This window comes from Nipponia nippon, unplaced genomic scaffold (genome assembly GCF_047370975.1).
Source record: "Nipponia nippon isolate SJK-2023a ecotype South Korea unplaced genomic scaffold, ASM4737097v1 scaffold_31, whole genome shotgun sequence".
Classification (NCBI taxonomy): domain Eukaryota; kingdom Metazoa; phylum Chordata; class Aves; order Pelecaniformes; family Threskiornithidae; genus Nipponia; species Nipponia nippon.
This window is the reverse complement of record NW_028262349.1, coordinates 3,558,305-3,584,753: the sequence shown is the minus strand read 5'-3', so window position 1 is coordinate 3,584,753 and position 26,449 is coordinate 3,558,305. Positions and strand designations below refer to the sequence as shown.

The 26,449-nt window shown below is 44.7% G+C and overlaps 1 protein-coding gene across 6 annotated transcripts; it reads right to left on the bottom strand.

The window, feature by feature from the left end:
* Nucleotides 1-1,209: 1,209 nt before the first annotated feature.
* TIMM44 (translocase of inner mitochondrial membrane 44) lies at nucleotides 1,210-26,449 on the bottom strand. Of its 6 annotated transcripts, none has more exons than XM_087768924.1 (13): nucleotides 26,370-26,449; nucleotides 23,743-23,850; nucleotides 23,083-23,253; nucleotides 22,494-22,574; nucleotides 19,714-19,863; nucleotides 17,074-17,213; nucleotides 16,488-16,573; nucleotides 14,558-14,650; nucleotides 14,083-14,207; nucleotides 12,413-12,463; nucleotides 10,337-10,426; nucleotides 6,453-6,563; nucleotides 1,210-2,690 (listed from the first exon to the last, which is right to left on the bottom strand). In XM_087768924.1, exons 1-13 carry the CDS (start codon nucleotides 26,397-26,399, stop codon nucleotides 2,571-2,573), a joined length of 1,356 nt encoding a protein of 451 aa, XP_087625050.1. In that variant the 5' UTR covers nucleotides 26,400-26,449; the 3' UTR covers nucleotides 1,210-2,570. The 6 variants fall into 6 exon arrangements, 5 of the variants coding, with proteins under 5 accessions (XP_087625050.1, XP_087625048.1, XP_087625052.1 ...); XM_087768922.1 differs by lacking the exon at nucleotides 26,370-26,449 and adding an exon at nucleotides 25,835-26,262; XM_087768926.1 differs by lacking the exon at nucleotides 26,370-26,449 and adding an exon at nucleotides 25,830-25,935.

Sequence of the window (26,449 nt, the reverse complement as noted above, 5' to 3'; positions counted from 1 at the left end):
ATGGTGAACGCTGGGCAGATGCAGCGGTCACCAGCACAGAACTTCGGTGGTAAACCCTCACTCCTCCTCCGCGGCTTAAATCTCATTGCGTTTCAGTAGTTGCTTTCACGCCACTGCATCTCTGCGGAAAAGCTGCTAACGAGCAGCCAGCTGATGGGAACGTCCCGCGTACGTGCCAGCACCCCCCAGGGAGCAGCCAGCACCAGGAGGTGCGGGGCAGGGAAGGAATTCCCCAATACTGCAGGAGGACCCCAGGTACCACCACCCCGCTGGGAACAGGCAGGGCTCACTGCCGGGGCAAACTGCGACCCAGCGTTCACAGGTTAAGGCAACCAACACGAGACCCTGCTAACCCCCACGGCTGGCTTACGGCAGCTGTCCTGGGCAGACCGGTTACTTCTCCACTCTTAATTCAGATCTTTTTTTCCCCAACACCAGTTAAAAAAAAAAGTGAAAAGCACACTGATGAAAGACTCGGACAAGAGGTTGCACATACAGACCCAGGCTGCTGTAGACTCTGGTCTGGTCGGCAACTGCCTGCATCCAGCTACAGCGGACGCAGGGCAGGAGATGAGCCGCCCTGATTTTCGGAGGGCACTGCCTCAATTTCTGCACGGTCTTGGCGATGAGACTTTGCCCATCCCTGATGGGGTTCAAGAAGCACCTCAAAGACATTCATTGTCAACACTGCATTTGCACTCAGCGGTCCAGATGTTCAAATGAAGGAGAAGTCTCTGCACACACGACACAGCTGGTGTGCAGAGATGTTAGACGGGATCTGTCCCAGAAAGAGCCTCGCTGAACGAAGCCCCCATCAAACATTCATCCACCATTCCCCGAAGGCAGTCAGATACAGGGATTCCCCATTTCATAGCCGATTTCTGCATTGCGGAATTTATTCTGTTCAGATCTTTAGTTTGTGTACTAGTGCTTAAGACATTTGTGTAAAAATCTGAAATTATTTCACTGGCAAAAGCACCAGCGAGAAACCTGTGTGATGAGGGAGGCAGCAGGGACCACGTCCCCCCGCAGCCTGCCCTGAGCGCAGCAGAAATCCCGAGCGTGGCAGGCAGACAGCGGGTCTGGGCATCGTCCAGGGGGACAGGGCAGACTCATTGCCTCTCACTCTAAGAAAGCTGCTGGAGTTCAATGTCTCACCCAAGGGCTGTGAGATAATCCCATTTACACTCAAAGGAACTGATCCGGACACTGAGAAGAGAAGGAAGAACTGGCAATGATTCTCTTTAATCATAATCTCAAGGAAGCGCTGTCCTGCATCACCCTGTTTTGTGCACAGGCAGACCACAGCAGCAGATCACTCCTTTGATTTCCTATTCCACGATCAATTTTTTTCCCCCCAACCTCACTTTCCATTAAGAGGAGGCAGCTGACGAATCGACCCACATCACAGCTCTCCAACTGAGCCTCCCGCAGAAGCCCAAAACCGAGAGTCCGTGTGAGCGTGCCAGCAGCTCGCCCTCCGACGCCTTCCAAGCGCTACCTGGGACGCCCCGGCCAGGCGCGCCATCCCCCTGAAGCACAGGTCCATCTGGCGAGGAAAACCACGCTCGTAGTGCACTTTACACGGTAGGAGTGGGAACTGCATCCTCTTTTCTCATCTCACGTAATAAATACCTGAGCTCCAAGAGGTGATGTTCTACCTGTTATTGCATTTTATTTATTTATTTACTTATTTTGGTGTCTGTCCATCCCTCCTCCTGACCACTGTTGTAACACTCTGCCTGCTCCCTCGTAGCCAGTTACAGCCTTGTCTCCTCCACGCCATCAGATTAACCCAACCGAGAAATGTAGTCGTGCGCTCTTTACTGGTACCAGCTGACACAATGAAAAGAACACCAGAAACAATAATGTTTCCCCCGCAAAGCCGTGGATATATTAATATTATCACTGGCAGCAAACTCCACCCCTGCAACTGGCCTCGAGAACCTGCCTGATGATGCCAGCGCCTCCATCCCGACTCCGCTCCACGCCAACAGAGAGTCCTGTGCAAAGTCCTGATTGTATTTGGTTTGGTAAAGTGCAAGACACTGCAGCAACAGAAGGCTCGTTGGTGCAACGCTGTACAAGAGATGTACGTTAGCTAAGACCAACATGCCTTAAAAGCACCTCTAAGATCTTTTCAGGGATGCTTTGAGGCCACCAGAGGATGACAGCAGATGGGAACTAGACCTGCCACATCTCACTTTCCAGTACCCACCTCTGTCCATCACTGGAAGCACTGGGAAACATACAGGACCCAAACCAGCCTCCTTCAGCCACAATTAAAAAAGGAGCCAACAGCAGCCGCTAGTGTCTTAGACCATTCACGTTGACATCTACCATACATCCTTACAGTGCAATACTACACGGCAAAGCGTAAGGCAGATCTGTCAGACTCGTCCAGTTCATTACAGGGATTGGTATAACGAGGGCACACCAAATAGCCTGTTCTTCTGAAAAGGAACCAGTCTAGCCTCTTTCCCCCACAGTCCATCAGACAGCAGACTGGTGCAAGTTCAGAGACGGCGTTGCTTCAGAAGAGGTGCGGGAAGCCCTTGGATGAATTCTTCTCAGAGAACCTGCTCAGTGCTCGATGAGGAAATGTCCAGTAACCTCCACGCAGCGTACGGGTTGAGTTCATCCTGGTCTCTGCAGAGGGCCCAGACGTACAGCATCCGCAGAACCTTGTCCTGGAAGGAAAATCCTGTCGTTAGAGTGTGCGTGAAGGTCACAGACCTCCTAGCTCAGAGCTGATGGGGGCATGCTCCCCACTTCCTCCAGGGTTTGTTCTTACGATTCCGCTCTCTGGTTCTAAGCTCGAAGGTCCCGAATAAGGATAGCTCCAGCAACATCTACTAATTGTGGTCAGAAACTTACCATGGTCAGGAACAGATAAACTTTTGATTTCCAAAAACAGAATTCAGGTTTCCAAATATCTCTAGCTGACATACATTAACTGCCACCACTGCCGACTTTGATAATATTTGACCTTATTTTTAAATACAAATTTCTGGTTTCAAATTGGTTCGGCCGCCAGGCTGTACTGCTCTCTGTAACCTTCAGTCGAGTTTAGGCTTTCTCCTGGGGCTGTAACTCTGCCTCTCCCACATCAGCCTGTGAGCGGTGTCCCCCCCACAGCTACATCACCAGCTCTCACGCTTCAACTGGAGCAGCCCAAATTAACCAGAAATTATCATCACTCAGGAGAGACACAGTTAAAAAAACAACATTTATCAATGCAAATCAGATCACACCAAGCCCAGCCACAGCGTTAGCTGCTGACACACACTAATTCTGCAATCAAACCTCTGCTGGGCAGGCAGTGCTTTCACCGTACGGGGTTACAGACCGAAAGAGAGCTTTTCCATCCTTGATGCCTGTAAGGAGAATGCCAGCAGTTTTGTTCTTAGTAAGTGAATCAGGATGAAAGCTGCTTCTCAGCACATCCTGAGGCCATCACTCACGGTCTTATGAGAACAACTCCCTGGAGAGTCACCGCAGCTACCTGTGACAAAGCCTGAGCCTCTCCCAGGAGAGAGGTGACGCTGCCCGTCAGAGACTGGGCCACCAGGAGCCCGAATCTGGCACGGCGTCACAGAGCCATTCTGCAAATCAAAGGTTATTTTGATTTTATCATTTAACTATTAACCATGGAGAGTATTTCCCTCCGATAAGGAAGTATCACTGAGGGATCAGACTGTGCATCGGCTCAGCTCCCAGATGTGTACTTAACTACTACACTTTTGATCAAATGTGTGAATCTAGAGGTTACAATTTAGGTACACAAATGTGACGGGGGAGACTTTCTGTACCAGACCAGTCATTAGAAAACTAATGCTTTAGAAATATCACACATCATAAAGTCATTTTTTTTCTTGTTCCGTGTTTCAGAAGATTAACTTGCTTCAGCTCTGCTCAGAAGTGTTAAAAGGGATTGGAAACTTGAGTCGTACAGATGTTTGGGATATGTCAGAAGGAAGAGCAGAGGGGACAAGAGAAGAAAAAGAACAAAACTTTCGCCTGCTCAAGACAGGCTGTACACTGATGTACTAGCCACAGCTATAGAACACTAAGTATAAGCTCAAAGTGAAGTGGGTAACATAACTGATTTTATACCATATATAATATACAATTTATACAACAACACAATGCCAGTGGAACCTTAATTTGTATGATTTTTGCGATTCGTGATTTTCAAAGGCCATTTTGTAAGGTTGTGTATGAAAGGCAATTTAATCATACACTTCAGCATCGAAGCTCTGCTACATCTGGAAAAGTTTATGTTCTTGAACATAGGATTTCTGAAGGGATGAAGAGCAGATTAAGCTTAGAGTCGCCGGTGATCTCGCAGCATGCAGTACTGAACAAGTACCACAGCTTTCTTCCTGGAAATGAGACGTGATAAAACATAAAAATTACGTGTTTCCGAAGCAGAGAGATTTCTGGTTTTCTGATCTGTGATTTTATTAATAGGGTACATCTTAATCCTCAATGTACAGTGCATGCTGCTGCATATATTCACAGAAAGTGGGGCAGCAAACGTGCGGCCTCCAAAGGCAGATTTCTATCACGGCCATGCATGCAAGGCGAAAATTTGTCCTTTAATCCCACAGTCTGCTATGACAAACTGCGTCCTGTCTCACAGTCCTTCAGGACCTAATTTTAAAAAGATTCCCTTGACTTCGCCGCACTGTTCGATGGGCTGGCTAAGGCCTCATTTTCCCAGATTGATTTTGTGCTGCTCCATGGGGATGCTCTACGTTAACCACCACCACACCTGGTCCAGCCCCGCCACAGGCTGCTTGGTCTCCCCACATCTCACCGGGGGCGAGCTTGCAGCACAGCGGTGGGATCTTGAACAATTGCAACCAGGTAAAATACTGCAGCAATTACAAGCATATGATTTCTATTTAGAGAGTTTACAATTTGAGGCTCCTTTTCTCTAGAATGTCATTTGTTCAATACTCCGCAGGAGCAGCTCAGCAGTTAACACCAAATCATAGTTACCAGTCAGCCTGCATGTGACATTTGATTAAAGCTGAAGTTTTGTTTCCAATGGAGAATTTTAATGCATCTCCTTGATTTATTGCTGCTCCAGAGAAACCAGACAGCAAACAGACTTTGATATCCTGTTCAATAATTACCACATCAATATCTATCTTCTAGGAATGCAGTAATTTAATGCAAGAAATCACTATATCAGCTGTTCCTCCCCTGCAGTCGATGTGACAGGTTGTATATCAGTCCAGATGGGCCCCATCATTAAAATTAGTCCCTTTTTTTGTAAACTTACAGCCTGGACTAAAGAGAATGGTCGCAAAAAGCCAATATTTATTAAATGCATGTATTAATTTTAATGGAAGCCTGCTAGAAACTGCCAGCTCCAGACATCTCACAATGTCCCCCATTATATATCATTAAGCTACTTAAACATTGCACAGACACAATGCAAGCTGGAGCTGTCTGGACAGCGAGCCACTTGAGAACAGAGGTATTCCAGAAAACGCACAGGCTCCTCGAGCCTGCTGTGTCATTAACTCTGGTAACAAGCATATTCTGTGGTTACCTCTGACAGGCTCAGTCTAGCATCACTCACAACAGAGCAGGCTGGCTGGACTCGCAGCGTTAAAAGCTAAAGCACGGGGAAGTACAATCCACAGAGATGCCAGAGATTTGCTGCACAAACCACTCTGTGTCAGAGGTTCCCCTTAGAAGCCTGTACCATGTACAGCATTTAACACAACCGGATACGGCAGAGTTTCAGTAAGTAAAAGCTTGCGGTGCTGTAAGATATTTTGTGCTACTGTAGGGAGGCAGCAGCCAAAAAGATGAACTTCTGCTTCAAGTTGTTTGCAGTGATTTTCCCCATCTCCTGCAAATGACTGAAATAACTCCAGCTCCCACCCTGTTTACCAAACATCTTTGTGCTCTGTTCTTACAGTGCCCTTTATGAAAGGAAAAGGGAGGAAAAAAGAACAGGATCAGGTGGAAGCTGTGTGATGGAGCTTTAATCGACAGCAGGACAGTTCAATTCTGGCCCAGAGGGTGCCAAAAGAGCAGAACTCACAGGAGAGAGCTGCAGGCAGGGAGGGTGCTGGCCAGGCACAGCAACAACTGGAAGGGCAAGCACTGCCTGTGGTCATAGCTCCAGCTCCTCTCCTCACTGTGAATTTCAAATATGCCCTCCTCTGTCCTTTCTAGATGTTTGCAAACTCTCCTCATATAGGATAATTCTCAATTAATGGGTTGTAACACTTGGAGTCTGACAGGAATAAATAGCCCACGCTGAGCTGAACCAAGACCTTACCCACAAGATGCAGTATTAGGCATACCAGTGAACGTAGGACGTGTGGACACCCCCTGCTCTAGATGCACCCAGATGAATCCGTAACAACTGAGACGGCGACCAGGGGAGCCAGGGAAACCGCGTGCAGCCGATGAGCACCACTTACCGGATCACCTTCCACCACTTCCCCTTTCTGGTTCTTAATTACCATCACGACCTGAGCCTGAAAAGTGATGATTAATACTGGTCCCTGCTCCATCATCTTCCCCATAGCCAGCTGCAATGAAAGAAAATTCCATTAGAAAACAGATTTCTGCAGATTTATGTAAAAGCATCAAGTATTTAACACAACTGCTATGGCTTGACACAGCTAACAATCCCATCTTCTCCCTGAGCTCAATCGAGTATTTTAATCAGGTTATAACCACTCTGTTAATACAGAGGCTGTAGACGTTATTGCAAAGCATTTTCCCAGAAACTTTCCCTGGACTTAAAAGCTTTCCCGAAATTGTTCTGAAAGTTTTCATAGTTTTTCCAAGTCTAAAAATCTGGGAAACATGAACAAGCTCTGTTCCATTCTTTCCAAATTTGAAATAAAAAATAAAAGAAACGCTGATCCTAAAAAAAAATTACATTTTCTGAAGAAAGTACATAAACTGAAGTTTCTTCTCTTGCTTTTAAATGGCTCTTCGACATGAAGTTGTCCTGAACTAGGTAAGAGCTAAGAGCTAAAGAACTAAGTGACAGAAAGACTTCAAGGTGAAAACCTTTTGTTTGACAGGATTTTTTTCTCTATTCTAAGGTCACACCATTAAATATTTAAAGAACTTATTAACTGAAATGCAAAGAGGAATGGAGAATTAAGTTTTGTTTCCCAAAGTTGTACTCTTAAAAAATACAACCCTCTCTCTGCCTCTGTTGTGGGAATGCAGTATGCTACAGAATAATATCTTGCTCCTGAGTATCTCTGGATTTACTGGCTGTGTTACCCAAAAAGGTAATCACACTATCTCAAACTTAAGGTACCATGATTATAATCTTTTGTATATGAGAGATACTGTTTCAAAAACATTGCATTTTATCACATAATAAAGGATGTATCACAAGAGACAGATACAAGACCAAGCCATAATTCACAAAGGCATATATATATACACACTTTTTTTTTTTTTTTTACTCTCCCCTGAGGCAAACTCCACACTACCGCAATGCTCCTTTGCTTAACCCGAGGGAATCGGTTCCCCAGCTCTGCAGTAACTCACGCCGTCCCAGTTCACGCTGCGTTTCTGGAACTGGCCTGACTCATGCAGCAATGCCTAACGCCTTCCACCCAAGTATCAAACCCCAGATCTCACAGCTCTTTGTCAGACCAATTTCCATGACAGACATTTTATACGACAACGCTTGGCATTGATAATTTGACAACATAAATTTGCATGTGGGTTTCAAGGAGGAGGAAGACCGTATCACTGACTAGGCTGTATCCCTTACGGGCACCAAGACTTCCATACTGGTATTGCTTTATTTTTCAGTATTACGATCCCAAAAAACCTCTATAATCAAGACAGTATTTATATCACTCCTCCCACACTAAGTTCAGAAACCCTGTTTCACAAGTCACATACTTAAAACTACATTTAGGCAGTCAAATAAATAGTCCTAAGAAATATCAAGGATCCAAAATGCCATTAAATTGAAAGGCAGTGGTTCTCTAGTGAAGTAGAGAGTGCCTAAGCAAGTACCTGGAACATGAGTTCAGATGCTTATGTTTGAAAGACTTGATTTTAATTTTAATGCTGCAAACATTGCAGCATGTGAATTCCCTTAAATCTTCTAAATGCTGGGGTTTTTTTTTTCCAAACTCACTGAACTGTTTTTCCAGATGAGATCACTCAACATACTCCCATAAATCTCCTCTAGGGAAACGCATTTAAAAATTTAAACACAAAACACCCTTCATCCCCTTTTCTTGCAATACAGACAGCATAACAGGAACTGCACTCATTTATGTTCCATATCAATCATTTTCCAGCTAAGAAGATCAATTTTCTTGAGAAACTTCACGCGAAAATACAGGCAGCTAAAACAAGTTAATAACGAAATGTCTTTCCAGCCACCACTCAGAATCTGTGCACAGCTCTATACTAATTAGCACTTACAGAGGAAAAAAGTTATTTAGCGTACAACGAAATCAAGTCTCCTAGACACTAACAACACAGAAAAACCTTTGATTTAAATAAGATGCTTAGAAAAAACCAATCATGTTTATTACTTCCATCACTTCGATTTTGTTAGACCACATTATTTATTGCTGAAGATAATCAAGAGAATTGCAGATGTCACAGAAATTTTCCTGCTCATTTGGCACATGCTTGCAGTTAATATCCAGAGCTAGCGAAGAGGTAGGAATAGCTTCCTCTGAACCCAGATGGAGGAGAGGAAAATGAGGAGCCTATCAAGACCAAACGGCAAAACAGTCCTAGGAAGAGGACCAGACATCAGCCTTTTGTGTTAGGAGATGCCCTGTAGATGATCTTGCTCCCTGTGAAGAGACGTGGTCATTAATCAAGTCAGTTCCCACCGTTCTTTCGTAGCGCTACACAGGTCAAACTAAGTCTCTTGCCGTAGGGCATTTGCTCAGATGTTTCTGGAGCTCTCCTGTACCCACTCCAGTTTTTTAATGATGTGGGCACAAAAAGAGAGACTCCTGCACAGGGCTGCAGATAATTCACCATCAGTACTGCTCCTTTCAGCAAACCACCAAAAGCATCAGGCTTTGTTCTCTCATTTTTCCATGATGGCTGCTGAATTCTTCCTGACTTCACGTCTTGCAGGGGTGTGACCGCAAGTAAGAAACATCTGGCCAGCCAATACACCCAACATCTGGAACAGCTCTCACTTTCGGAACAGCATCCTTTTATCACCATGCTCCGTTTCCATCTCTACCTGAAAGTTTCCAGTCCTCCACTTCCTTACCTTCGACCAGATCACCTCTGGGATTAGACCCCTATTAAGTAGCTCTGTGTTCTCTGTTCCTACAGGAATGACCCTGCAGCTGGCTTTATGGTAATTGTCGGAATGGATCCAGCGTTATCATTTTATTGAGGATAATACCGCACAGCTGCAGTACATTGGACTAGTATACCGTAACACTTGGTTCCAACAGAAGCATGTAGTGAATGTTGCTGCCTTTGAGTTAGCACCTTTGATGACAAAGGCAAACGGCTGATCTGACTTCAGACTATTTCTACGCACGTTTTAAAGCACTAGTGTACAGCTGCCCTGTTCCCTTCCTCCCCTTGCACATTTCCTTTGAGGCAGAGCTGGCGATGGGAGATGAAAGGTCTGACTAAAGGGGGTAATTTCTTTGAGATACCTTTGCCATTGAAGGAAAGAAAGAAAATGGGGCGCCAGTGACAGATGACACTAAAGACTTAATTAAATGGAAGTACTACTGTAGACTTACCGCTAAGTGCAAAAATAACACCTCTGGCTCCTCAATAAAGGGGAAGGCGGAGAGCATTACGACTGTGCAGACATTTGGCCAGAGTCCCCAGCTACCAACACTGCTCCTAAGGCAGCAGCGGCTCCCCTCACAGCCGTTACCTCCCCACTCATCGAGAGCCACCCAGAACAGCAGTTAAGCCTCTCTACCAGCCTGCACGGCACAACCTTGAGCGACAGCAGTGCTGCGCATTATCATCCAGGGTAGGCACCCACAAAGCCCTTCATGAAAGCACTGGGTCAGTGTTGTTTGCCTTTATTATTAGCCTTTCTCAATCTGTATGCTGGTGACTAAGACCAAGGTGCCCTGACAGACAGGAGACAAACCACAATGCTATAACTTAGGCTTGATCACACAGTAGTGAATCCGTCCCATGAGCTCTCCCTTCCAGCAGCGGTGGTCTGTTAGCAGAAATGGCAAATACCAGAGTAGCATGAGGCAAAAAAAAAAAACCAAACAGCAGTCAGAGCAAAGAAGAAAACCCCTTCTCAGGTCTTGAGTTTCTAATTCATCCCCCAAGGTAAAATATAGAAAAGGACACTCACATCAATGTTGTCAATGTCAAGAATCCTGGAGTGGAACTGGAGACCCATGGCTTTGGCTTGCTGGATTGGATGAGCAAGCTGACTGTAAGTCTAAATGAAGCAACAAACTTACGTTACATGTTTGAATTTGTTCCGTCACAAAGAAAAAGGGATTTTCTGCTTAGAGAGAACCATCAAAAAAGGTAAGAATAAAAGTCAGTTTTTTGCAAATATGCTGAACACGTATGTCTTGCAGGGTATCAAACAGCTACATCAAATGCTCTGGGCTTCACACAACCAAATTCTCACTAAAAATCCCATCGCTCCTGGACAGAACAGGAGATCCATCATTCACAACAGAGTACGTACACCAAGCGCGCCTGATAGCCAAGGCACTTGCGATTCTGATTTGAGAGCAGACAAGGAGAAACAGTCTGGGAACCGAGCTATTCTCCTAATACCCAGCCAGACCCTGGAGGCAGACCAGCATTTCCTGGCTCCTTTTAGGCACATGCACATATGCTTCATTATTTATGCCTCGAGAACTGTGGTTGGGGATAGTGAATTTCTACTTGCTTCCAGCATTATCCCCACATTCTTGGCAGGTATAAACAAACAGGAGGCGGTCCCTACCCACCTCCCCACCGCGGATCTTCTAACCTTCATCACAAGCATTTAAATGCAAATATCCTACAGAATTATACTGGCAAAGTCACTAGAGCGAAGTTGGAGTTACAGATCAGGGATTCTGAGGACAGTAGGCAGGCACAGCTCTACGAGCCACAAACTATATCTAAGTCAGTGGGCTGGCAGCAACCTGCAGCTTGGATGCTAGACTTGCCACTTAATTTAAGTTTTTGCCTTACTGGTCTGTATTCCAACACTTTAGTGACCAGTATTACAAACTTAACACTGGTGGTATGATTCTGTTCAAGAGCCTTTATCTCCTGGATGCTCATTAATAGGGCTCCCATTTCCTCCCTTGGCTTATTTTACAGATGATTCTTGACTTATGAGCTTAATTTGTAACTACAACAAGCTTAGAAGGGTTTGCTTTTTGTCTTATAAACTGCAGTGAATCTGCTACTTCCCTCTAGAGATTTGAGAGGAATTCTATGGTGTCATTTCAAAGGTTGCTTGAACCAATAAAGAACTTCCTTTACTTTCAGACTGCTTTAAATCTCTTACTCTTACATACTGCAATATTGTTACAAAGATGTTAATCACCAAAAATTAAACACAAAAAATTGCCTCTTCCAGCGTGTGCGTTTCCAGCCCTCTGGTGGTGGTGATCAGTAAGGAGAACGTTCACTTAAGCAATTAAATTCTTTAGAAACAGAACAACTATGGCTCTGTGTTGCCTACAACACAATTATTTTGGAGCAGAGTGAAGACCAGAACAAGTGTCCATCTACATTGTCAGGAAAGGATCTGCTTTCCTGAAGTGGACAATAATACAATCACTGAGTTGAAACAGTGAATATGAATTGGTTGCAAGAAGTGGATCCAATACTGAAAATCTACCCCAGTACAAAAACAAAACCAGTTTTTGTACAACAAAACAAAATTCAGTTTTCTGCAGTGAGATTATCCAGGCTGCAGATTTCTGAAATGCTGCAATTTCAGAAAAACTTCAGCCTGTCAGGATTATTTGCTGGGATATTGCAGTGGAGTTGTGTTTGTGTAGTAGCTCCAGGGACAACTTGATTCTGTAAGCAGAAAAGCATCACCTTTTTGGGTCAGCTCTGCACCTTCTCACCCCATATCTGGCATACAGGCTCTAGTAAAGCCCATCCAAATCAAGAGTGGCAGTGCAGAACTGGAGCTAGTTAAGACTAGCTTGAGCTTAGCTCTCGATTCACTGTCTCCAAACAGCTCTCCTGTCATATCCAGACTATTCCAGGAGCCCAGCATGTACACCTGACTGCATTAGTGTTTTATACTATGAACATGCTAGATGGGGAAGCAGCTGGGCAAAGCAGGTACGCAACATCATGGCTAGAACAGCTGGACAGCTTGCAAGCCAAGAAAGCACAATAAACCTGCTTACAAGAGAGAATCATAACCTTTTCAGACATTTTTAGTAGCTCTACTTACCGCTTCATAGCACCAATCTTTGAGGATATCAAGCTCTCCAGACATCATAGCCTAAAAGAGAAAATCAAATAAAATATGAACATTTTAAAACACCTCCTATATCAGAGAGCTGAAATTATCAGCACTTTCAGCAGCAAACTACTTTAAATCCTACATCTTGTGAAATCCTGAAGAAGGACTGGAGCTTCAAAGAGGAACGGCAATAAAAGCTTCCATAAACACACACGTACTGAATCAGATGTACATAAACCTTTCGATAATTAAGACAAAAGCTATCTGAAACCTTCCTGTCCAAAAAGTCAGCAGAACGCACGCTACCCAGAAATCCTAACAGAAGCAGGAGCACAAACCAGAAGTGGATCTACAGTTACCAAGACTCTGAAAAATTCAGGGCACAGAATGAACAGAAGAATGACGCCGCAACTCATGAAAAGGTTTTTCTTTAAAACACTGTGTAATAAACACCTGGAATTCATAACAAGACAGATGCTGGGAATTTAGCAGATTTCAAAATAAAGTTAGTTTCATGTGCCAGGGTGTTTTTCAGTACAACGCCTATAAATCTTCATACTTGATGGCGTCTGTAAGCTGGCTGCCTACAGTTTGAAAAAAACTCTCCTTTGGAAAATTTATTCTCCAAGAGCCAAGAGCCCATTTTTTGCAGCTTGCTTTAGTGACACGGCACCGTTCGGAGAAGCAGATTCACCATGACAGGTCTGTCTTGTTTCACTGCCGACATTACAGTTCCAGTCACAGATCTGATACGCAAGTCAGTCAACTGCAGAGACAGCAGTGACAAAACCTAACTATGCATCAGTTTGAATGTTTCTGTCTGTAAGCATCACCTTATTTTTTATCCATCCTATAATACTACCTCATGACTAGGAGTATCATAAATATTTCTACATGTGTATTAGCATGTATCAATTTGAGATAAGACCATTCACTGCACTGTTTTGTGGGATGAGAAAAATGACACTTAGCATTTGTTTATCTCTTCAAGCCTCATTTTTTCCAGTCTCATACAAATCTCTCAAAACAATTTCTGCTGTACTTCTTCAAATCCCCTACATTCACTCTGTCTTTTCTGACATACTGTCACAGTGAGAGGAACTACATCCATTTACACTTGAGGTCACATCCTTCATCAGTGCTACCCTCTGAGTGGTTTTATACTTCAGTCTTTAAAAATATGAAGTTCTACATACTTCCTTGACTAGTGCCAGAAATATTTTCACTGAACCATTTGTCATGACCTGGTCTTCTTCCCGAGCAGTTACAGATCACTTAGAATCCAGTAGCACACAGTACATTCTTTCCCTTATCAGTATTTGATATCATCATTTGCCCAGTACTGTTTATTCACCTACTTCAGTTTGATCCCTCTGATGCCCGTATCATTTCTCATGGGAGAAGATGGTTAGTTGTTTTTGAGGCCAGAAAAAAATTTTCCCAGTCTACTAAATTATGAAATATGGTTTTAAATTAAATTGTTATGTGGGATCCAACTTCCTTTTCCCAAGGTTATCTCACGTTCTGTGCAAAGCTGGATGCTTGAGAAGCAAATACTGTCCCAGCTTTTAATTTTAGCATCAGAAAACAAAAGATCTTCCATGTTAGAGTAAAGGAAAAAGATAAAACAAATGCATCATACTCTACCCTCACCTTACCTCCAAGACATTGGGGATTATATCACGCTCGCATTGCTTTAAAAACCGATCTTTGTCAAAGGATGGATCCACTTTGAGTATCTCTGTCAAAACCTCAGACATTTCTGTCTTCGAGAACAATCCACCTAATAAAACAAATCAGTGAGACTGGTGGCACAACAACCGTCGTCAGAAAACAAGAGAAAGGCCTTTGGTTATATACCAGAGGGAAGGAAGAGTCACCTGGGAACAACTGCAGACTTTAGGTTATGCTTGCGATTTATCTCATACAAGCATTTGTCATCACACTGTACTTCTGATCCAGTAGCAGGTTGCCACACTGCACGATACTGGATAATGATCCATGCAAAATATTATAAAGCTCCAGAATCTGTCCCAAAGGTTAGTAACACATGGAGGACAACAGCACTAACAGTCACTAGGAACAGAGCTAAAAGGCTGGAGAGGCACTTTCACAGCAATGATGAAACATTACCTATTAAGTCAGTGACTTTGTCTGTGACAGCTCTGGAAGCTCGAATGAATGCGTTATCACTTTCATCATACTTCATTTTCATTTCAAAGAACCCTGAAAGGAGAGGAGATATGAGCAGCAGTGTCCTTCCACTACATTTCTGAATTAGAAGACAACATGCAATGGGTTGCAGATCAAACCTGCTAGTTCTCTTCTAAATCTCTTTGTTGATTACCAAGTTTCCATTTCAACAGTTACGTTTCTCCTCATCTTCCTGCAATGTTCTTAAATATCAATAACTGTCACTAGGAAAATGATGATTTCTCTGACTTCAGCTGCCAGAAACTCTGGACCTTCTATGCAGATTTTCAGACAGAAAATACGCTAGGCTTGCTTACACCAGTAACAGTCTGCTTACACCCCTTGGTTCAGTCTGCTACAAGGGGTAGCAGGATGTGAAACCAACCCCAGAAAGTTTAACTGGGAGGGAGAAATCCAGAACAGATCTTAAACCTTGCCAATTTTTAATAAAATAGCATGACATCAGTAAGGATGCCGTTTTTAAGCAGCTCTATGTACTTCTCAACCTCGATAAGAAAGCAAGCCAAGCATGTCACAAAACTACAGAAGTCATTGATGGGGAAGGAGAACTCCTGCAAAGCAAAATCTCAAAGGCAGAAAAAAGGGCAGGGGGTGAAACAAAACAACCAAAAAAAGCCATTTAAGCAAGCAGGCATTGCTGCAACAAACTAAGGGCTCAATCAACCCATTATCTGTCTCGGGACTTCATCAGGCGGACCAGAACCGCAGAAGGTAGTTGCAGGATAATGGGCCCTGCAGGGAAGCTTCTTCCCACCACGTCAGTTAACAACTGGAATCCTGCCCCGAAGCTTAGGCTCCTTCCAAAAATCAGAGAGTGTTCTTGGTACCGGTGGGACGCAAAGGGAGAGCACACGCTGTAAAGCCTGGTGCAGCCACATCTGCAATGTTGCCTGAATTGCAAAACCAGTCTTGGAAATGTGCATAAAATCTAGAGAATGCACAGAGCTCGTGCAGATGGCACGGGAGTGGAGGATGCAACATGTGGGGAGTTTTAGGAGCTATGAGCATCTCTCCTTGGAAAGGCTAACAAACGGGATGTAAAAACCCATTCTTGGATACCTCCCAAGGAGCTCTGCTTTAAAAGAAGTTGGGAAGAAACACAAACCAAAGTTAATTATATGTTGCACTTGTACACAATCTTTTTGTTCCTTAACAAGTCGTTTACCCTGCAGTACCCTGGCAGCGATTATTTTGATTTGTTGAAGGATTCTGCTCTCAGGCTTGTTTATGCCTTTCAGAAACATTAAGTGTCTAGATAACTATCAAAAGTTATTGCCCACTGCAGTACAGATATTCAGTATTTTTAGGTTTTGCAATAAAAACAGAAAGGAGACAAAGTCCCACACGTTCCCGAGTTCTAAGCAGATGACAACAGAAACCAGCTCACTGAAGACAAGATTCTTCCTCGTTATAAGCTCAAGGTCAGGAGGAAGAGATCCGCCTGCCCTCTCCCTGGTGACACGCATGCATGCATGCCCTGGCCTCTTCCCACTGCCAGAGTAGATCTGACTAGAAAAAAAAAAAATAGAAAAAAAGAACAAAGTTCAGTTCTCTTTAAGCAATGGCAAAAACAGGTTTTGGTAACTACAGGGAGCAGGGACTGATCAAAAACAATGCCTGGCTGGGGGAAGGGTCCAAACACAGATGGAGCAGCTTGGAAAAGCTGCAGTGTTGTCAACTACGCCTACCTCCCATTCACACCACCTCACAGCAACAGCTACAACAAAAAAAAAAATGGCTATGACTTGCATTATGTTGAGACTAGTTGCACAGATGGCGTCAGATCCAACACAGCAAGAATCAGAACAGGGAAAATAATGTGCTACTCCTTTGTCTTTGGAACACTTACTGTTGAAGACCACATTGTTGTCCTTGAAATCTTTCCACTGCTGATACCATTTTGAGTCTTTATGCAGCACCACACCCATGGCCTCCCTAGAAAGCGCAGAACACATGGATGGGTACTTGTGAACAAGTAACTTACACCCGAGTGAGAATAAAAAGGAGGACATCCTGACGAATATCACTGCGGCATGCAGTATCACTGAGGCTGGCACACCACATAAAAGACACACAACTTAGTGGAGCAAGGCAGTAGAGGAAGCAAAGGAGCTCAGACTCCATCCTGCCAAACATAATTCAATAGCAAGATGTCAGGACTGAGAAAACACAACACGTGCAAGTCAAAATTTCATCTCAGAACATTACGTACCCATTTTATAATTTTAAGTGCCCAGTTTCATTATCAGAAGATTCAGTGCCATCAACTTAAGCTTGAAATTTGCTCTCAGGCCTACCTGCTCTACAAGGTCACGCCTCACCCCACAGCCTCACTTCAGCACTTGGATTTTAACCATCCCTGGCCTGTAGTTAAGTTTTAAAGTTTTTATCGAATTAGACACAAATATTCACCCTAAATTACATCCAATACGTACTCGTTAGCTTCAAATATTCGCTCCTCTTTAATCCTCTCGCCTGAGAATTCTGTTCTTTTTCGTAGTCGCTCTGGACGTTTGTAAGGACCGGTCTGCCCTAAAACACTTTCATCTATTTCCTTCTTGACGGTTTCTACTCCCTGAAAGGAAAATATCCCTATTAGGTTGATTTACCGTTCCCCCACCCTTTCCCAGAAACTGAAAATAGCTTCTGTTAAAAAGAAAAACAAAAAGGGAAAAAAAAAGGAAAAAAAAAAAAGCTAAGAGACCAGGGGTTATTCTCCTCTCCCTTACTCAGCAAATTCTTCTTTGCTGATGTCTATTGACAAGCACACCAGTACCAAGGCCTTCTGCTCAAGAAGTTAACAGCAAATGGGTGGTTGTATTGAAATCAACCTGAAGAAAAAACCCAAACAATATACTAGAAGCTATGGACACGGTCAAACCTGACGGCTGATAAGGGGTAACCTCTACAGAGTCTGAATCGGAATAAATCAAGTCAGAGGAAGGCAGACTTATCAGCCCTCAACAGCAGCCAGCAGCTGCTGGTAGAATGACAAGCCCCAGGTAAAAGGAAGAATGATTCCTAGAATCCAAAAGCAGGGGCAAAGACAGACTTCAGGACACCAGCAACTAACTGCAAAGCCACCTGGAAGGTCAATAAAATCCAGGTTCTAGGCCCAAGCTTAAACAAACGGGAGTATTGCTTTCCCCAGAACAAAAAGGAGGCTCACTTTTTATAGAATCCTACACACCATCTAGCTGAGAAAAGAGCTCGAAGCAAACTGTTTTTGCCAGAGAAGAGCTGTGAAAAAAAATCACAGTAGTTCAGCTTATACTAAAGGAGAGACAGGAGATATTCTCCCTCCTGGGTGAGGCTACGTGAAGAAAAAGGACTTGATAAATGGGGACTGGTATACATCTCGTCAGTGAACAGCTACGTCCTTAGTTCAGATTTTGCCAAGAGGAAGCCGCATCTTACCACAACCACTGTTGGGAATTTTGTCGTACACTTCAATAGGGATTGTGACTAAAAGGCATTTTTAGTGTTTCTCCTTCATCTCGGCTGCTCTACTTTTATTACTGAGCGTTTGAGCAGTACTTTTGCTAATGACTGTACCTACAAAAGATCTGTTGCACAGTCAGTACGCTTTCCTATCACAACTAGACACATGCAGGCAGAAAGGGATTTTATATATACTTTATATGCAGCTTTTTCTTAATCTGCGTTTTTATTGAGGACATGTAAGTTACGTAGCCCAAAGCATCATGTGGCTTTATGGGGGCTGTTATTTTTCAACTGCATTTTATGCAGGAATTTTCTGGTGAACACACCAAGTGTCCAGCGCGGCTTTGCCAGTATAAGCTGTCCTCCCCAACTGAAAGTCAATGTGACTCCTTCCTGAAGAAAGTTACAGCAGTGCTTAGGGCCTAGACAGAACAGATGCCAGAGACCTGATAGGAAGGAGAAATTGGAATTTAAGTGACTTTAAACATCAAGGATAAGCAAATAAAAAGCTCCAAAGCTCAGTCTGTTCCTACTGACTATAAAAGACCACCTGAGGGACCTGGCAGAGAGCAGAACAAGACACAAGCCCCCGTGGATACCACCTAACTCTAGATTACACAAATAAAATATCTCCTAAATACTGAAGCAATGGGGATCTCAAAATGAGACTACTACTACGATTTCTAAGATAACGTATTTGGTTTTCTGAAGCAGTAGAATGAATATTCTAATTCTACATACATACTAGAAGGAATAGCAAAGCTACAAGAACTGCTTGCAGCCTATAAAAGCTCTGTGAATCAGGCAACTTAAATCTGACAATGAATCAAAAGGTTTATCCATTTACAGGGAAAACAAATCTTTAAGCCTCAAAAAATTTACTTTAAGGTCCTATAAAATCATTGCCTGCTTATAAGGTCTGACCTGGCAGCCCGCTTCATAGAAGGAACAAACAGTTCTCAGATTAGGAGGCTGCTGGAGCAAGATAACAGGTTTCATTACAGAAAAAGAAAAAAAATAATAGTGTATAATGTGATCTGCAGCTGTGGCTAGAAGCAACCTTTAGCAGATGATGTCTTATTAGAAACACGGAACGAGGGGAACCAACATGACCGATGCGACCAATACTGCGTCTGGCCCGGCACCTCCTCGTACAAGGGCTAAAGCCCCCAGAGGAGGCATGAGAAACCAGTCAAGGGGACACTTCTTTTTAGGCTAATTGCCAGTTCATTGGGTGACATCAAAACATATGAGCGCTTATATATTTTCTAGAAAAGGAGAGCTTTAAGCGTGCCTGCTTGTCAGTCAGTAGTTCCCAAGAGTACTGCCAGTACCTGTCTACAGAAGACATTTACTACCCTACTCCACAAGCACAGCAACCAATTTTTCCAATAACACATTTTAGCAGAAGCTCAGCTACTCGAGACTTACACTTTTCTAGAGTTGTTGAGTGAATGCTAGACCTGCAAAATACATTTCCTAAATTTATCAGCTTATTCCAATGGCTCACAAGGTCTCGCTATAAAAGTTTTGCATTTAATTTTATACTCAGCACAAGCTCGCACATAACTTCCATGTTAATGAGCTGTATCCACAGCGCTGGGTCCTACAGAGGCACAGGACTTACGTACCTGAGAAATAGCTTTGAAGGCTGCTGTCTTGCCTAGTTTCTCCCCTCCTTTTGTCACTGACTCCGCAGACTGCTTTGCTGTTTTTGCTGCTTCTTCCACACCCTCCTTTATCTTTCGGCCAATATCACTCTTACTTACTTCATCCAAACTCTGCAACAAAACAAAACAGGAAAAACAGGTCATTTCAGGTGAAACAGACGAAAAATTATTTTGAGTAACTCCTCTCTGTGAATGCTAAAGACCTCCTAATGCACACACGACAAGACTATCCAAGCCTAAGGTGAACACACAGTTACGTGTCACAGGGGAGACTTACCGGGACACCGGGGCCTGGCACTGCAGCATTATCCCACACCTCTGTGCAGAACAACAAATTTGGCTAGTCATGGGACCACATGCATTTGTAATAGCTGCTACCCACAGATTTAGAAAAAATATATCTTTTTCTTGATATCAAAGAGAAGGACCAATGATGCCACAGTTAAAATACCCTAGCCCTTTCCTTTGAAACAATCAGGCACTTCTTGCTTCTTAAGAGAAGGTAGAGAAGTGGTTGAGATAGCTCTCTGCTACGCCACTCTTCCTGCAAAATTAGGAAACGCTTTTCTCAATCCAACATCTTCCTATATGTCACTGTGGCTGTGTTTCCAGAGCCAGGATCTCATATGCAAGAGGTTAAAAGGACTCTGCCAGTAGCTGGTCACCCTTTCCTTCTGCACCAGCACACATCAGATCCTCGAGGATCTCGGAAATCTCACTGGCAGTAGGCGACCAATCCTGGATGGGCCACAAGCCACAGCCTCAGAGGAAGAGAAATGACAGGATAACAGAACCAAACGCTTCTCCCTGTTTTGCAACGGGATTTGGCTAATAAAGATGCTTACAGCACCCTCAACAGTACTGAAAAGATAATGGTTATGTCCACATCGGCAAAGAGCATTACATCCAGCTGATAACTGTACACAGTTAAGCCGCGACACCAAGGCACGTTTAGACAGAAGGAGAGGGAAGGAGCACAGCAGAGAGCGGGGACCGGGTCCACACAAACTTCATATTGCAGAGGGTTTAAGTCCAGTGTTTGGCTGGCTGTTTCCCAGCAGGGATCCTGCACCTGACTGGAAGTGTTGGGAACAACCAACACCGGCTTTGGTCTTAAACCACTGCTGAAAACAGCCAAGTTCACTCCGCTCCAGAGCAGCCTAGCTACAAGCATGAAGTCCATACACCTCAGCTGACAGATAAGGAATGGCCTCCTAAAGTACCTCTCAGCTGTAACTTACTGCGGAAAATCTTGTGCCCCCTTTAAGAGAAACGGCCGTAAGTTTTCAGTCTGTGCTGGTTGCAATTCAATTGCTCTAATCAGTAAGAGGGAAAAACAAGACTCGGGTGCCTGGGAGTAACCGTCAGGGTGGCAGACACTGCAACGACAGCCCTTCTCTGACTCTTCTAGCTCAGTGCCACCTCCTGGGTGCTGACAGGCCTACAGCAGAAGGAAGGCTAATGATAAACCTGGCAGCAGGTCTCAGAGCCAGCTGACAAGCAGGCTCTTTTGCCACAAAGGAGCGAGCAGGACCGGCAGTGTCCTCTCCTGCACCTGCTCTCTCCTCCTCTTCCTCCTCCTCCTCGTGGCAGCCCTGGGGACTCAGAGCAGCCGGTGCAGTCTGAGCACGCAGGAATCACTGGGTTAGCAGAGCAGCAGGCCCTGTCCTGGGTGTTGTTCCCTGTCTCCTGTGGAAGCAATGGGGGGAGACGCTGAATGGACGTGGACTCACAATGGTGCCCACGCTGAGAAGGGGGCAGAAAAGAGGGAATAAGGAATAAAAGGTCTTGCACCCCACTGAGGACTGCCCAGATAGCCCAGTTTTGTATCAGCTGACTTCACAGATACTGCAGCTCAGCTTCTACAGGTGCCACGTGCACCTGCTTTATTCCATATTTAAAATACTATCAGGAAGACTCAGAAATTTACTCCAGAGATAAAAGTCAAAGCATACTAAACACTTGAACACATCTGCTGCCTGGATGAACTCAGACAAGGAATGAAGTAGATGAGCACAAGCTGCCGTTCTTAGTCCCATCCTAAAAAACTTGAATTCAGTTGCTTAAAAGCAAATCTGCATAGACACAGGGATCTTTAAAGTCTGAGCCTAGAATGGAAGACACTCATAGCTGTTAGGTATGAACGATGCCTGCTCCTCCAGGCATTTTGTTATTCCCAAGACATGCAGAGCCGTGGGATCACTTACAGAATGCTAACTTAGAGGAGAGCACTTCCACTGTACCACCAGCACTTCTGCTTACAACAGCCAGAGCCTCTGACATTGCAAGTCTGTTTCAACGCGCAGTAAGAAGCCCGAAGGCCTATCACATTAGTAGCACAAAGTGCCAGTGTGCAGGGCATCACATCTCCTAAACAACTTTCCAGGGTGATCTTCCAGCATTGCTCTAACTGCCCTCCAGGGGAAGAACCACCCTGAGGCTTTTTTTACTGTTAGACAATGCAGAACCGTAAGGACCACCTCCAGTCTCCAAATCTGAGAGGAATCACTGGACACAGCGCCTGTCCTCTGACCATACACTGAGTAAGGAATCTATCATACACCACTGCTGCAATTTTGTTAATGTCTCTGGCCTTAGAGATTCAGAACAGTGATCACCTTTGGAATAGCAACCACCTTTCCCCAAGAAAAAAGAAAGGGTGACAATTCAAATGCACGCAAAACGCATAACCTTAGAGCAGAACTGCCTTAGGGAAAGGTTCTTACATAGCTGCGTTTTACCTCTTTAACTGTACCAGTTATTTCTTCAAGTTTCTTTTTAATCACTTCTGAGGTCTTCACTGTTTCAGATTCAATGGTTTTCTGTGGAAAAAAAACCATGCTGCATGTAACTGAGACAGAAAACACTCAAAAAGAGTTTAGCACATAGCACACCCCATTAACACTGTAATTGAGGGCAAAAAGAGCTCCATCGTAGGGAGCACACTACTCGAGTAACCAGCGTCAGCATTTCATTTTTGCAAGTAGTGCTGTTTATAGATCTTCAGAGAATGCAAAAGAAGTATTTAAATACTGCCAACATTAAATTTAATGTCTCATTATTTTATCTGCTCATTATTTGGGAAATCCAGTGAAGGGTCTACTGGAATGATTTTCCACTAAAAAAAAAAAAAAAACCAAACCCAAAAAAACCCCACTCTAAGGCATCCATTTACCAGTCAGTATTTCCAGCCAAGCGGAACTTCTCATAAAAATAGGCATGCTGAACTAAACCGTTCATTTGCAGAAAGACTCAAATTTACATTCAGAACAGTAATAGCTCAGTGACTGGGCAATGAAAACATCAAAGGAATTCATGAGGAAGACTTACATATTTCCTCCTTGCTTCTCGAAGTGCATCAGATTCTTCTAGCTTCTTAGCTTCATCTCGGAATTTTTTAATACTTTCTTTCATCTCCTTGTTTTTTGCTAATTCCTGTTTGATGTTCTCCACAAAACCTGATATAAAACCCTTTCTTCCTCCAGAAGAGTAGCATCTAGACTAAAGAAAATCATTACATGTTGTAGAATCCAAAGAGACATTAAATTAAACAAGTATCAAAGCCAGCAGGTCGATTTACTTAAGCCAAGCACTGGGTCACTTCTGCATTAAATGTTGTGGAAAACATACAGCTACCTTGAAAAAGCAGCAGCCTACTCTCAAAACAGCCAGATGTCCAACACATTTCTAATCCTCTGTGAAGGACATCTATACAGCCACTAAAAAAGATGCTTCTCCAGAGGAAGTTTAACTCCAGAGGTTAGTTCAGGCTTAAACAATTTGGTAGATGAAGTGAGCACCACTCCTGAACTCTGTGACTTGGACTCGGCTACTACAAAATTCCTTGAGTTCATCGGATATATCTTAAAAAGTGGAAACTTTCAACCTAGAACTGGTGCTTCTCAGAAATATATCCACAACTAATAGATCAGTACTCTAATGGGAAACCACTTTCAGCCTGAAATAAAAAAAATGCAGCCGTTAACCAACCTGATGGATCTCTAAAACAGGCCTGCTCATCCTGTACACTGTACCCCTGTGGACTGCAGGAACTGGGTATCTTCTGGATATAAGCCATATGCCACTGATGAGGCATTTCTGCAATGAAAACATAAGATCAGGTTAGCGCACAATACAAGAGGACAGCAGTCTTAAAGAGCCGAGGAAGAAAGGAAAGAATACTGCAAATAGACAACATTCACTGGTCTTCTGGGAACGCATCCTAAGTGCTGCCAAGAAACAATAGAGATTGGTTTGCCAAGAGTCATAGAATCATAGAATCATTTAGGTTGGAAAAGACCTTTAAGATCATTGAGTCCAACTGTTAACCCAGCACTGCCAAGGCCACCACTAACCCACGTCCCCAAGCGCCACATCTCCCCGGCTTTTAAATCCCCCCAGGGATGGGGACTCAGCCCCTGCCCTGGGCAGCCTGGGCCAGGGCCTGACAGCCCTTTGGGGAAGAAATTCTTCCTAATATCCAACCCAAACCTGCCCTGGCGCAGCTTGAGGCCGTTCCCTCTTGTCCTATCGCTTGTTACTTGGGAGAAGAGACCAAGTCATGCATAAAAACCTCTATTATGCATTTGAGCAGCACTACATCCACTTACAAGTCAATTTTGATAAAACCAAAGTTGCAGTCCAAAGCAGGGCAATACACTTTTCACAGCCACTTGAGAAAACGTACGTGCTTCACAGAACCCTGATTTTAGGAAAACGGTGATGTACAAGTAAATCCATCCTTGAGTTGAAACATCTGTTAGCGATGAGAGGCGTATCATTTTTTCTAGGAAAACTGGCTCCACACATTCTCCCAACTGTGGAGGAAACCCAGGACACCTCTGTATATATTTGTGCTGCCCGAAGTCAGAGACAAACACCTTTTGCCTCAAGTCACAGAACAGAGAAGATACACTCGATCACAGAACAATCACCGAGAAATTCTGCTGCACCTTGCTGAGATCACAACCTGCAAATTCTTGCATTGCATGGCTCATCCTTCAGTCCATTATCCTATACCGAAAGCAGACTATGCAGACCTCGTAGATTCTTGCCTTTACTCCCTTAAAATAGGCTTTCAGCACGCACCTAGCTCCTCTTTCCCACAGCCTGGGAAAATCTATTTGCCCTCTCGTTGGCCTCCAGTCAGGCAAAAGCTGCACCTTTCACCTCAAACTAACCTCCTGTTCTGGATGGGCCCGGGTTACCAAATCGTGCCACCCAAGCTCTTTCTCTGCAAGACCAGCTCTCAAACCGCTCACCCTAAAAAATAAAAAAAAACCCACAAAACAAAACATGGACAAATCAAATGGGCTTTGCCATTAAAAGACTTTAGAAAATGATTTGCAAGCTGAGAATATTTAATTTTGTGTCCAAGCTAACTTTAACATGTCCACCTCTTTATCGGGCTCCTAGGTGTTGAAAAGATTTTGTAAAGAGCCACACTGTCCAGCCCTGTGGCCTCAGAGACGGCACTGCCAAACACCACAGGCTAAACCCAGACTTTGCATCTGAGAAGAGGCATTGGCGTAATTGCCCCACAGATCCTGCTGGCCCAAAGACACGCGTTACGTTAACTCGCTGGTTTCCACGTTTCTAATAAGTCACGTCTTTTAAATTCAGCTCCCCTTATTTATTGTCTCTGGAGTTAGACCTAAGTTGGATTGCTGAACTTTAAAGTGTCAAGTTTACATCAAGGAAGGGAATGCTCTCCATAGCCTGTCTTTGAACCTTGCTGCCCAAGTCATCACTGCGGCCAGGCTTTACAGCAAGCAAGAATAAGCTAGATATTATATGTATACCTTAAAAATCTGTATTAACTGTAAGAACAGCATTAAAACTTGGGGGAGACTGCCTGCTGGATTTAACTGATTGCAGTTCTTGACCGACAGGCACATTTCTTCCATGCTACTGAGCAGAAATCCTTAATCCGAGGTTTAACTTTGGGCACAAAAGATCAACCACCTTCACAACATGTCACGCTACAAAGTGGCTTTTAAAGACAGAACCTTTGCATTCAGTTCACACACCCATTCACCTGCTCAACACAGTGGAAAAAACGATGTTTAAATTTAAACCTCACAAGCGGCCAGCAGCGGAGCAGCTCAGCATGGAGGCAGCTCTCTGACGGCTCTCTGCAGGCTCCAAGACCCCTCTGGGCTAAAGTGGCCTGGGCTGTCCCTTGCTGAGCTCGATGGCAGCGCAGGCAGGGACACAGGGGAGAGGAGCCAGGGCCTGCTTCCACCTGCCCCTCGCTGCGGGCCTGAGAGCCCTCAGGGCAGGGCCGGAGCCGGGCAGGGCCGGTCCCTCCGCGGTGCCCCCTCCTCAGCAGCCCCGGTGCCCCAGCAGCCCCGGTGCGGCCGGGCAGGGGGTGAGAAGGGAGGGGAGAGCAGGGAGCCGGCACCGGGCCCCCTCTCCGGGCGGCACCCGCCATCCCGGCCCGGCCCCGCCGAGGCGCTCAGCCCCGCCGCTCGCCCTCACGCCATCCCCAGCTCCGGGCCGCGCCTCACGGGGCGGCGCCCGCGGCCCGGCCTCGTCTGCCGCCGCCCTACCGCGGTCCCGGCCCGGCCCCTCGGCGAGAGCAGCGGCTCCCGCGGCCGCCGCCGCTCCGCGCTCACCCGGCAGCCGCCGGCCCCCGCCGCCGCCATCTTCCGAGCCCAGCGTGTGACCTTCGCGCGGCGGCGCGCAGTGACGTCAC